General features: G+C 38.0%; 1 protein-coding gene across 11 annotated transcripts in view; it reads left to right on the forward strand.

Moving 5' to 3' along the window:
• The window catches only part of PECAM1 (platelet and endothelial cell adhesion molecule 1), a 102727-nt gene that overhangs the window by 12207 nt on the left and 76967 nt on the right, over positions 1-13553 (forward strand). For all 11 annotated transcript variants that reach the window (XM_043964374.1, XM_043964376.1, XM_043964378.1 and 8 more), the window contains exons 3-5: positions 430-723; positions 6816-7115; positions 11278-11556. In XM_043964374.1, coding sequence (XP_043820309.1) covers positions 430-723; positions 6816-7115; positions 11278-11556 — 873 coding nt within the window. The remainder of the gene's footprint in view (positions 1-429; positions 724-6815; positions 7116-11277; positions 11557-13553) is intronic.

Here is a 13553-nt window from a genome sequence, read left to right on the forward strand (position 1 = left end):
GCCAAATAGTCAAAAGTCCCCAGATTAGTCCTCCAGTCAGATTAGCCCCCCAAATTAGGCTAGTCAATTTAAAAATATTTTACATTTGAATGGCGACCAAAAAGGGACTTACGGCCCAATTATAATTTTCCAAAACCTATAATTTTTCATAAATCCAATTATATATAATTTTTCCAGGTTAGTTATAGTTATTAATAATTAATTTTTTTACAGTACTGTGTATGATCATCGAGAAATCACTTAACTTCTCAGAGTCCCCAGGCAATTCTCCAAGACTAAATTACAGAGGGTCAGAGGGTCAGAGGTTCAGGACTTAATGACCCTGGGAAAAGAATCTGAAGTATGACTAGATTAAGTGAGAGTCAATTCATCAAATGGACAATGTGACTTCTTACTGAAATGATTTCCCCCTAATCTTTCGACATTCAGCTTTCACCATCAACATGATTGAGATGAAAGCAGAGCCAGGTTGGGAGGTGGAGAATGGAAAGAACCTTACCCTGAAATGCATCGTGGACATCAGCAGCACCTCGAAGCTTCAGTCTCAGCACCAGGTCCTATTTTATAAGGATGACATTCTGCTCAAGAACGTTACCTCCCAGAATAAAGAGGAGGCCATTTTTATTCAGGCTGCTCGGATATATGACCGAGGGAATTACAAATGTACTGTGATTCTGAACAACAAGGAGAAAACCACAAAAGATTACTCTGTTTCAGTAAAAGGTAAGTGTATCACCATGAGATGCTGCGAAAGTAACAGAAACCTAAGTTTGTTAGTCATGCCTATGTAAAGTTAATCAACTAGCACTGACTCTCAGAGAATGTAAGAGGAACAGGAACATTTTGAACTGTCTGGACATAATGTGGTATAGTGGAAAGAACAACAGCACTGGGGGGCAGTGGGCCTGGGTTCAAATTTTACCTCAGATGACCTTACCTGTATTACCTCAGGCAAATCACTTAACCTCCCTGAGCCTCAGTTTCCTTATCTGCAAAATGAGAGGGTTGGACTAGATGTGTAGACAGACCCTCCCTCTAAGCTCTAAAACCTAAGGTTCCAGGCTTCATTGATTTGAGTGTCTTGATTTTTTTGTTTTGTTTTTTTTTTTGTTTTTTGCAGGGCAATGAGGGTTAAGTGACTTGCCCAGGGTCACACAGCTAGTAAGTGTCAAGTGTCTGAGGCCAGATTTGAACTCAGGTACTCCTGACTCCAAGGCTGGTGCTTTATCCACTGCGCCACCTAGCTGCCCCTGTATCTTGATGTTTTAATGACTGGGGAGGCAGCATAGTTTTATCCAGACAACACTAGACATGGAATCAAGAGCCTTGGGTACTCATTTTGACTCTAACCCTTACTAACCATGTGATCATGACCCTTCCGAGCCTTGAATCCCTTAGTAAATAAGCTTATGCATTCTTGTAACAACTACATTACAGTGCTATTTCAAAGGACATACACAGACTTTATGTCCTTATATATCTGCTATTATGATGACCACCTTTTTCTGAAAAGGCATTACCCTCAAGCAGCTGTACCTGTGTCTGTTTTATAGTATTAACCACTTTTGTACCTGGAGTGCTTTGAGATAGCTATTAAATTAGTAAAACTAAGAGTGTCTTTTCTTTCTTCCTTCCTTTCTTTTCTTTCTCCCTCCTTCCCTTCTTCCCTCCCCTCTTTTCCTTCCTTCTTTCTTTTTCTTTCTCCTTCCTTCTTTCCTTCCTCTCTCCTTCCCCTTCTCCTTTATTTCCTTCTTTCTTTCTCTCTCTCTTTCTATCTTTCCTTCCTTCCTTTTTTCTTTTCTTTTTGTTGTTGAGGTAATTGGGGTTAAGTGACTTGCCCAGGATCACACAGCTAATAAGTGTCAAGTGTCTGAGGTCAGATTTGAACTCAAGTCCTCCTGACTCCAGGGCCAGTGCTCTATTGACTGCACCACCTAGCTGCACCCCTTCTTTCCTTCCTTCTATCCTTCCATTCTTCCATCTTTCCTTCCTTCCTTTCTTTGCTTTCTTTATTTCATCTTTCTTTCAGCAGGCAGATATAGGTAGGTAAACCTAGTCATAACTAATAATTTTGGTGCCTGGGACTCACTTGGGGTAGAAGGAGACAAACTCAGGGACAATGCTATGGAGACCACTGTCCATGGAGGGATGACTATAGAGGGGTGGACTGTGACAGAGTTCACTTGGAATGTGGCCTTTCTAGGGGGGAGGAGGAAACATGCCACTCTGTAGCTTCTACTTTTAGTTATTTTTGTTAATTAGGGATTAAGTCCAGTTGTTTTCTATTCTGCAAAAGTAGTACAAGTGCATTCAGCATTCTCTAAATTTTAGTGCTCTTGTGCAAAGCCCTAGTTACCTCATCGTAGCTGTGGTTCTGGGTAAACCCTAAGTATTTGGGATGTTTGTCATTAGCAATCAGAAGCTCTGATCTTTTTTACCATTCTCTTATCTCATTTTGGCAGAAGTCTTTGGGAAATAACAATGATAATAACTAATATCTGTATAGCACAAAACCCTATATTATTTCCTCACAACAACCCTATGAAGTAGGTAATGCAAGTATTATTCTCCTTATTTTCTTTCTTTTTTCTTTTGTTTTTAAACAGCTAGTAAGTGTCAAGTGTCTGAGGCCAGATTTAAACTCAGGTCCTTCTGGATCCAGGGCCAGTGCTTTATCCACTGTGCCACCTAACTGCCCCATATTCTCCTTATTTTAAAAAAAAGATGAATGTGGGAGGGCTCAGATACCAATAGTTGTGCCAAGTACTGGAGATACAAAGACAAAAGAGAAGCAATTCCTGTCCCTAAGACGCTGATATTTTACTTATATACAAAGTAATTGGGAGACACCAAGAATTTGGGAATTGGGAAAGGTCTCTTTAAGAGTTACAACTTGAGCTGAACTTAGAAGGAAATAAAAATCTTACGAGGCAGAGTTAAGGAAGATATGCAAAGTTATGGAGGTGGAAAATGGAATTCCGTATATAAGTACCAGCAAATAGGCCAATTTGGCCAAAATCTAGAGTATGTGAAGAGCAGTAATATGTAAGAATCCCAGAAAGGAAGGCTTGACTCAGGTTGTAATGTTGGGGTAGAATCAATAAGACTTGGCACCTCATTGGATACAAGGGGTACAAGAGAATAAAGAGTTGAAACAAGATGAATAATATCTTACATTTTATAGCACCTAAAGTTACTCAAAGCACTTTGCCCTGTGAGGTAAGTACTATTATCTCCATTTTACATATGAGGAAACAGCCTTAAGTGACTTATCCATGCTCACACAATTTGTAAGTGTAGGTGTTAGGACACTTTATATGTCAAGTTTTTTTGGGAAAAAAAATTTGTTATAGAAAATAACATTGTCAAGAAGCTATATTTCTTAGATAAAAACAAGGATGACAGATGTCTAAAGCGTTGTTGTGTTGTTAAGTTGTTTTCAGTTGTATCAGACCCTTCATGATTCCATTTGGGGTCTTTCTTGGCAAAGATGCTGAAATGGTTTGCCATTTCCTTTTCCAGCTCATTTTACAGATGAGGAAACTAAGGTAAACAGGGCTAAGTGACTTGCCCAGGGTCATACAACTAGTAAGTGTCTGAGGCCAGATTTGAACTCATGAAGATGAGCCTTCTGACTCCAGGCCCAGCACTCTATGTACTGTGCTACCTAAAATTGCCCATGTATATAGCATAGAGACCAGTTAATCTCCATCTTGAAGACAGTACAAGATTAAATGAAGATAAGCTATAACTGGGGGAAGCTAGGTAGGTGACTTAATGGATAGAATATCGGGCTTTAAGTCAGAAAGACTCATTTTACCTAGAATCACTATTAGTCATTGCATTTAATCTGAGTTCATCTGCTTTTTTGTATTGTTTTAATTTATATTATTTTAGTCTATATGTGTTATCCTCTGTTGGAATGTAAGCTTCTTGAGAGTATGGATTACTTCATTTTTTGTATTTGTATCCCCAGTGCATAGGACACTTGTTGATTGATTGAATAATTGATTGTTTTCTGGGATCTGTTAATTTCATTCTCTATCAGTTTGTGTGTTCCTATATTTCTATGATTTTCTCATAATCATACTTTTTATAGAATAGTGTATTCTATTACATTAAAGTATAATGGTTTGTTCAGTCCAATTGAGATACGTACTTTGTTTTCAATTTTTTTTAACTTAAAAAAAGTGCTGCTATGAATATTTTGGTATATATGGGACTATATTTTTATGCTTGATTTCCTCAGAGTAGAGATTGCTAGATTAAAGGATATGAACACATTAATCACTTTTCTCACATAATTCTAAATGTTTTTCTGAGCAATTGGGCCAATTCCCAGCTCCACCAACAGTGGCTGACTTCCCGGAGAACCTTCTGTTTTTGGTCCTTAACTTTCTTTGATTACAAGATATGTTAGCTGACAGTTTCAAAATATTTTGACAAAATGCCTATCACCATGGTGATAACCAGTGAGACCCAAAGCCTGTTCTTTTGTTTTCATATATTCTTCCAGAAAGAACTATGTTTATGCAATCTTGCCACCAGCCCAATCAATTTTTCCTTTTCTGTTCTGTTTTCATTGCCACTTACCCACTGCCACCCTATTATTAGATTACTGAAATGACTTCACAAACAATCTCACTCTCTCCAGGCTCTCCCCATCCAATGTATTTTGCACAGATTCCCCCCACCCCCACCTTAAGGACCTACAATAATTCTCTATTGCCTATCAGATGAAAAATTAATTCTTTATTCTCATCTTACCTATCCAACATTATCTTATCTTATTCCCTGACAGCTGCCCTGTATATAATAGATACAGCATAGTATAATGGAAAAACATTGACTCAAGAGTCCAGAGATATGGGTAAAATCCAAACTCTTATTTCCTACCCACTGGATGAAGTACAAGTCACTTAACTCTCTGCATCTTAGTTTCTTTATATGTAAAAAGGGGTCAAATAGTTGTATTATCTAGCTCATAAGCATTATTGTGAGGTAAACATTTTGTAAATTGTAAAAAGCTATATAAATATTTTTAGTGAGTCATGCTGGTCTTCTCACCATCTCCCAAAGATACTGTGGTGTTTAAAAAGTTTGAGAGATGAAATTTCTGGGTAATTTAACTATTTTATTAATAGTTACATCACATTATTAATAAAAGGGTGGTCATTTGGATGTCTCTCTTAGACTAAAGACCCCGCATGGTGATGATCTCACAGTTTATATGTTCTTGGAAGAGGAGGTGTTCTCGAGGGAGGCAATCAACTCTGTTAACAATTAATGAGAAAATGAATATTACGATGAGAGGCTGGGCTATATTTCAATGAGGGTCTTGGTGTATGTGACTTGGATCACCCAAATCTTGATCAAAGAGAGTTATCAATTTCCATATCACCTGTCTGACAAAAGGGAGAAGCAACATTTCCCCAGAGCTGTCTGAGCAAACATGATGAGCAGGAATGCATCCATTAGCCCAAACTTAGAATTTCTTTTACTGTCTGATTAGATTGGTCTTGGTAAATCTCTGCCACACTGGTTGATTTCTAGACGAGGAAGTAGAAAAAGGGAAAAACTTTGGCTCTAACAAAATAATTAGCTATTAATAAATAATAATAATTTCTCACAATACCTTGCTGGTTCTTGACTTCCAACCTTTATTCATATTAGCCCTTTCTTTCCCCACTTTCCTTTACTTCCACCCCTTCCACTATGGTATGGTGGTATATATAGGCTAGTATGTAGAAGCAGCATGATGGATTTGGAGTTAAGAAATCTGGGTTCCAGTCCAGACTTACCAACTGATAGACCTTGGATAATTCAGTTATTTTATCTGTAAAATTAAGATATCACACACACACACACACACACACACACACACATGTACTTCTTACCTCCCAGGGCTGAGCTGTTCCTGGTATTGAAATTGTATTTCCTCTTCATGGGTCACGTACTCAGTGAAATTCTTCCCTGCTAATTTCGGTCAATATGTGGGTTTTCAATTTCTGACCTCTCACTTTTGTCTGTTCTATACATTTTAGTTACTGGATTTATATTCACTTTAGTCTTTATGACTTAGTCTTTCTTTCATCATTTCAATTGTGCGATTTTGGCACCTGGGCAATGAAATTGAGGTGTGGCGAGAAGATATAGGATATTGTAAGGCTATTTCTGGGGTGGCTGCTATCAAGGGAGGACTGTGTGTGTGTGTGTGTGTGTGTGTGTGTGTGTGTAGGGGTGCCTTGGTGTGTGAGCTAAATTCAGATGTTTGGTGGTTTGTATTTTTTCCTACCTTTCAAAAGGAGTACAGGTACTTGACAGTGCCCTTTAAATTTTGGACCAGGGTCTTCCTACCCTGATCTTCCGATCCTAGTTACATATCTATTACCTAGGAGAATTGTGAGCTCTTGAAGGCATAGATTGTGTCTTAAGCTTCTTTTTTATCTGTTTCCTTCATAGCACTTCATAAGGTGAATTAGTCTCCTAAAATGGGACTAATAAAAGGTTGTTGCACTCAATTGAATGTTTAAGAAAAGTCAAGGAACAACTAGGTGGCACAATGGATAGAGCACCTGCCCTGGAGTCACGAGGACCTGAGTTAAAATCTGACCTCAGACACTTATTGGCTGTGTGAGCCTTGGCAAGTCACTTAACCCTGATTGCCTCAAAAACAAAACAAAACAAAAAAAATCCCAAAAAACCACAAAAAACCTCAAGCCAACCCTGAGACTAACCTGGCCACCACAAATAGTCCAGGAGAGCCTAATCTATGACTCCAGACCAAACTCATGTATTTTTCTTTTTCCACAAAGGAGTACCGAATCCCAGGGTTACAGTGGACAAGGTGGAAGTGATGGAAGGAGGGATGGTGACGGTTGAGTGTGCTGTTCCTGAGGAGAAGCCTCCAATATATTTTATAGTTGAAAAACTGGAAATGGATATCTGCAAGCAGAGAAAAGAAAAGACGATACTGCATAATAATTACGTGACACTGGAATTTCCAATAGAAGAACAAGACAATGTTTTAATTTTTCAATGCCAGGCCAAGATCTCTTTTGGAAATTTCTTGGAGGCGTCAGAATTCACCAAGAGCGACTTGGTCACTGTGAGAGGTCAGGTTTCTTCTTCTATTTCCATTGTTACTTGTGGCATGCAGGCTTGGTTTGGGTATAAAGGTGCCACAATTCAAACCCATTAACTGGACAATTTTCTCCCAGGACTGTAGGATTTCCTTAAGATTTTTTTGTGGGGTGTGATAACTCCTTTAGATCTGTGAGCGTCAGTGATTCCCGAATAGGGAATATCAGATCAGGAGGTCCCAGGGCTCCCTGTGGAAAATGACTTTTGGGTCTAGAGGACTAGTAAGGAGACAGGGGACCATGACATGCAATTTGATTGGAAGAATGTGGGAGGTTTAGACTAAGCTTCTGAAAAGCTATGTGAGGAAGAAGGATCAGACTCATTTTGCTTAACCTCAGAGGACAAAACTACGAGCAACAAGTAGAAGTTACAGAGGGATAGACTTTAGCTCATTATAAGGGAGCACTTCCTGAAAACTAGAGCTATTGCAAAGTGGAATGGGGTACTTTGGGAGGAGATGAGCTCTTCCTCACTCACTAGATGTCTTCAAGCATAGACCTGATGATTGCTCTTTGGGGATGTTTGAGATTCTTAGATAGGAGTTGGACTAAATGACCTTTGAGCCCCTTTCTAACACTGAGAATGTAATTCCATAGTGCCTGGTCCTTTTCCAGAATGACTGATAAGCAACAACAGTTCTATAGTGCTATATCTCCTAAAGGCAGAGAAGACTCCCATTATTGGCACCAAGATGAGTGACAGCTGCTCCCTCTTAGAATCTTCCTGTTAATTGAGCAGATTCTGGATGAAGAGAATCATTGAAGTGACATGGGAAATGATCTCAGGGGAGAGTAGGAAATCAGGGGGTGTGGCCTTGGAGTATCCTGGGCAAGGCATGATATGAGGAGATTCCAATGTAGTGATCTCCAAACGTCTTTATCCTAGGTTGTCACGACTGCCCTGTCCCCAGACCTTTATACCTCCTCCAGCCCCTTTTGTTTTACAGAACAGAGACAGAATCGATTAATCCACAAATATTTATTAAGTGTTGACTGTGTGGCAAGCACCATGCTAGGGATAGAGACAAAAATCAGTCACTTCCCTTAAGGGGTTTATGTTCTTCTTGGAGGAAGACAATGTGTACTTATGTAGATATATACCAAACAAATGTACAGGAAAGAAATCACCTTTCTGACCAATAAAGCTCTGTGTACTGTTGCCTCATGCAAATATGCCTGAATTGCTTTGTAAAGAGTTGCCAAATAATGCTTTTCAGGAAAAAGAAATCTAACAAAGAATCCCTTAATTTGACTCTCAAACACTACCAACAACCATTTCAAACCTTTTTTTTTTTTTTTAGTGAGGCAATTGGGGTTAAGTGACTTGCCCAGGGTCACACAGTTAGTAAGTGTTAAGTGTCTGAGGCTGGATTTGAACCCAGGTACTCCTGACTCCAGGGCCAGTGGTCTATCCACTGTGCCACCTAGCTGCCCCACCACTTCAAACTAAGATAAATTTCACAGTCACAGCCAAGCATGTCTTCCCCATTAGATTGTGAGTTTCTCAAGGACAGGAACTGTCTTTTGTCTTTCTTTATATCCCTGGTACTTAGCACAGTGCCTGGGTCATAGCAGGTACTTAATAAATGCTTATTGACTTATTGACATTAACTAGAAAAGTAATCAAGGATTAATAAGCACCTACTGTATCTGAGACACTATACTAGGTTCTCAGGATACTAAAAGGATAAATGAAACAATCCCTCCTCTCAAGGATTTTAAATTCTGACCAGAACATATTAAGAGGCAGAATAAATATAAAGATAATAAATACAAAATAATTAAAAGCAATGTAGTCTGCAAGAGGGGCACTAGCTATTGGAAGGTTCAGGAAAGCCTTCATGCAGAATGTGGAGCTGAGCTGTGAGTGGAAGGAGGAAAGGAATTGTATGAGGTAAGGGTGAGAAGAGAGCATTGCTCCAGAAATGGGCCCTGGCCAGTGAAGAAGCACACAGGTCTGAGATAGAGAGCCCTATGTGGGGAACAGAGAGAACGGTATGGTTGGATCAACAGTGTGTGAGAGAGGAATAGTGTTCTAGCGAGGTGAGTGAGAAGGATGGGTTGGAGTCAAGTGGGGAAAGACTTAAAAAAGCTAAATGAAGAGTTTGTGTTTTATCCCCGAGCTAATGAGGAGTCACAGTAGTTTATTTGCACAGGGGAATGGCATGCCAGACCAGTATTTAAGGGCAGTTGTCGGTAGGATGGACTGGTGTGGGAAGAGAGGACAAGGAAGAGCCATCTCAACACTCCAGGTGAAAGGCGATGTGTCTCTGAACTGAGGTGATCATAACTATATGAGCAGAGAGATGTCGTGGAGATACAAACAGCAACAGATATATGGGTGAGGGTGAGTGAAGAGTCAAGGATAAAGCCTACGTTACACACCTGAGAGATGAGAAGAATGGCAATGCCTTCAGGAGACATGGAGAAGTTTGGAAGAAGCTTGAGTTTATGGGGAAGGATAATGAGTTTGCTTGGGACATATTAAGTTAGCCAAAATGGGGAAGCACATTCATTGCTAGTGGAGTGTTGGAATAAAGTCAGGAAACCTGGGTTGAATTCCCAGCTTCCACACTTAGGATCTAGGTGACCCTAAGTAAATCACCTAACCTCCCTATGGCTTTGTTTTTTTGTTTTTTTAACTATAATAAGAAAATCACATTCTGCCTATTTGTGCTTTTGTGAGGCAAAATATTTTGCAAACCCTAACATGCTACATAAATGGGAGCTATTATTATTATTCTTGTTGTTTGCTAAGTCAGTTTGCAGAAGGGACTTGAAAGATAAGATGTTTTGTCACTTGGGAGGCAAAAGAGAGTCATGGTCATATACAGTGAGAGGAGGAAGGATGGGACTCTAAGGATGAGGTTTACAATCTCTGTTATCTTCTGCTCCTCACTGTCACTCATCCCACATGGTCAATCTATTTTCAATTCTTATTATTTCTAATTCATCAGTCAGACGATAAGATGACTAATGAATTAATTAAGTACCTGCTGTGTGCCAGGCACTGTGCTAAGTACTTTTTTCAGTCAACCAATGAGCATTTATTAAGCACCCACTGTGTTCCAGGTATACTGTGTGAGGTGGAAAAGATAAAAAGCAAAAGTAAAACAATCTTTGGTCTCAAAGAATTTATATTCTAATATTGACAAAAGCATATGAATACATAAGTGTATACAAATAAATACCAAAAAAAAAAAAAAGAAGAAAGAAAAAGAAGGTAAATGGCAGGGAGAGGTAGAGAGAGCACTAGTTGATTATTCAAATTAGCAAATATGAACATGGTAAAGATTAGCTCCTGTGCTAAGTACTTTTTATAAATATAAACTCATTTGATGAGATAAAAAGATAAGATAAGAAGACAGGAAAGGTGGGGCTAGGAGGCGCTAGGTTGTGCAGAGCTTTGAATGACAGAGGACTTTGTATTTGATCCTGAAAATGATAGGGAGCCACTGGAGTTTATTGAGGGGGGGCAGGGGAGGTGGCATGAATGGACCTTGAATTTAGGATAATCACTTTGGCTGCTAAATGGAGGATGGGTTGGAGTGGGGGGAGACTTGAGGCATTAGTCCAGGTGTGAAGTCATGAGGGCCTGAACCAAAATGGTGATATTGTCAAAGGAGAGGAGAAGAGCTATTCAAAAGATGTTTTTAAGGTGAAATCAACAGGCTTTGTCAACAGATTGGATATAGGAGGTGAGACATAGTGAAGAGTCAAGAATGACAACTAGGTTGGAGCTTTTCATAACATCTCTTGTAAATGTCTCCTCTTCTCCCTATACATGTTGAAAGATAAAATTAGGTAGGAAAGTGGGGAGGGGATACTATGACTATATAGGAAGAAACATGGAAATGGAAAGGCTTTGAAGAAAACAGTGGTTTACAGAAGGGAGGCAGCAAGGAAAAAAGAAGTAACTTCCCATTTATTAGTAGAGTAGACTTTGCATGTGAAGCAATGCATATGGAGACCTGGTTCATATGTAAACTTGTTTTGCTGAACTATTCTTTCTAAAGGCAGGTAGGGAAGTGAATGATATTTTAAAAATCATAAAGGATGGCTGTTTAAAAGAAGAGAAGTAGCAAGAATCACTTTAACCCCATGCCCCAGAACTCTTTTGTTCATTCTTTTGCAGAAACCTTTTCAATCCCCAGCTTTCAAATTACACCAGAAGGAGAGATCACAGAAGGAGATCCCCTGAAACTCAAATGCACAATCCGAGTGACACACATGTTTCTGGAGGACCGTGAAATCATCATCCAGAAAGACAGAGAGATTGTGGCCTATGCTAAGCATGGGACAGAAGTGACTTATTCTCCTCCAATAGCCAAAGTGGAACACATTGGGAACTACACCTGCAAAGTGGAATCCAGCAAGATATCTAAAGTCAATAGCATTTTCATCAATATCACAGGTGAGAACCATTAGCACGAGCTTAGCTCAAGGTTTGAGAAAAATATTTTGGAGGTTAGCTCTAGACTCTAAAACATTCCTATCCTATAGGAACTTGCTGCTTCCCATTCACTAAGTACTGTTGGTTTCCCTATTCCTTGCCAAACCTCATTCTTGGTGCTAGGAGAAATACAAAGATTGAGAAAATACTGTACCTGCCTTTGTCATTACTGTTACTATTGCTCTTATTTTCTTCTTCTATTTTATGTTCAATGGAACTCAGATAGAAACAGTTCTGGATTAAGTTACTAAGCTGCTTCTTTTTTTAATGTTTATCATTTTTTAAAATGTTTTTTAAATGGAGGAATAAAATGATTTATCTTTTCTAATGGAATGAGAGTACTGGGTTGCAAGCTCACCTTCCATAGACTTACCGAAAGAATTTTCAGAATAAGTCTCATAGTAGATAGGATGAATGGGATGATGTGTTACCCTTTCCATTTGGTTTTGATTTCTTCTGCTAGGACTTTGTATTCTTTCTCTTTTTTGCAAGCAGTTTACATAATATTATAATTAGCTGTTCTTCAAATGTTTGATATAATTCACTTGTAAATCCATCTGGTCTGGGGTATCTTTTCTTTGGGAGTTCTTTATTCCTTGTTCAATTTCCTTTTCTGAGATTGGTTATTCAAATTCTCTATTTCTGGTACTATTAATCTGGGTATTGTATATATATATATATATATACATATATATATATATAATTTTTTTTTTGGCGGGGCAATTGGGGTTAAGTGACTTCCCCAGGGTCACACAGCTAGTAAGTGTCAAATGTCTGAGTCCAGATTTGAACTCAGGACCTCCTGAATCCAGAGCCAGTTCCCTATCCACTGTGCCACCTAGCTGCCCCCGGTATTGTATATTTTTTGTAAATATTATTTTAATTTAAAATTTTGTTGGCATGTAATTAAGCAAAATCATTTATTTACTCTTCACTTATAAATTCTTCTTTTCCATTTTTGATATTTGTAATTTGATTGTCCACTCTTTTATTAGATTAGCTATTGGTTTAACTTCCCTATTAGTTTCTTAAGGTTTCTTGTTTTATTTGTCAATTTAATGGTTGTTGTTTTTTCAGTTTTGTTTATATACTTTGATTTTCATAATTTCTATTTTTTGTGTTTAGCTGGGATTTTTTGATATTTTGTTTTTTCTAGTTTTCTGGCATGCCCAATTCATTAATCTGTTTTTTCTCTCTTTTAAAATTAAGGTGTTTAGCAATAAAGATTTTCATCTAAGAACTTTGTTGGCAGCATCCTCAAGTTTTCTTAGGTTGTCTTTTTTTCATTTTCCTTAAAGAAATTATCTGTTGCTTCTATTATTGGTATTTTGATCCACCACTTCTTTAGGATGAAATTACTTGGTTTCCCTTTAAATTTAAATATTTTCTCCAAAAACTTAATTTTTATTTATTATAATTTTATTGCATTGTGGTGGGCAAGAAATTTGTTTAATATTTATGCTTTGTTCCATTGGTTTTAATCCCTTAGGACAGGGTTAGTATTTGTAAAGATGCCATACATAACTATGAAATATGTATATTCCTTCATAATCTCTTTTTAAATTTATTTTTTCCATACTCTCTTTTAGTAACCGTCAGAGAGCTATCATATCTAACTTTTCCAATATATTTAGGGCATTAACTGCTATCTTATTTATCTTTATATTACATTTTTCTTTTCTGAAAGGCATTACATTGAGGTCTCCCACCACTATAATTCTGCTGTTTATTTTCCCCTGTAATTTGATAAACTTTTTTCTTCAAGTATTTAGATGCTATGCCATTTGTTCCAAAAATATTAAAACTTGATATTATATTATCTATGGTGCCTTTAAGTGTAATTAGCTTAATTGCTTTTAACTACATGTATTTTTATTATTTTCTTTTCTGAGATTATAATTACTATCCCTGCTTTTCTGAATTTGCCTGTAGCATAATAAATTCTGCTCCACCCCCTC

This window comes from Dromiciops gliroides, chromosome 4 (assembly GCF_019393635.1).
Source record: "Dromiciops gliroides isolate mDroGli1 chromosome 4, mDroGli1.pri, whole genome shotgun sequence".
NCBI classification, from domain to species: domain Eukaryota; kingdom Metazoa; phylum Chordata; class Mammalia; order Microbiotheria; family Microbiotheriidae; genus Dromiciops; species Dromiciops gliroides.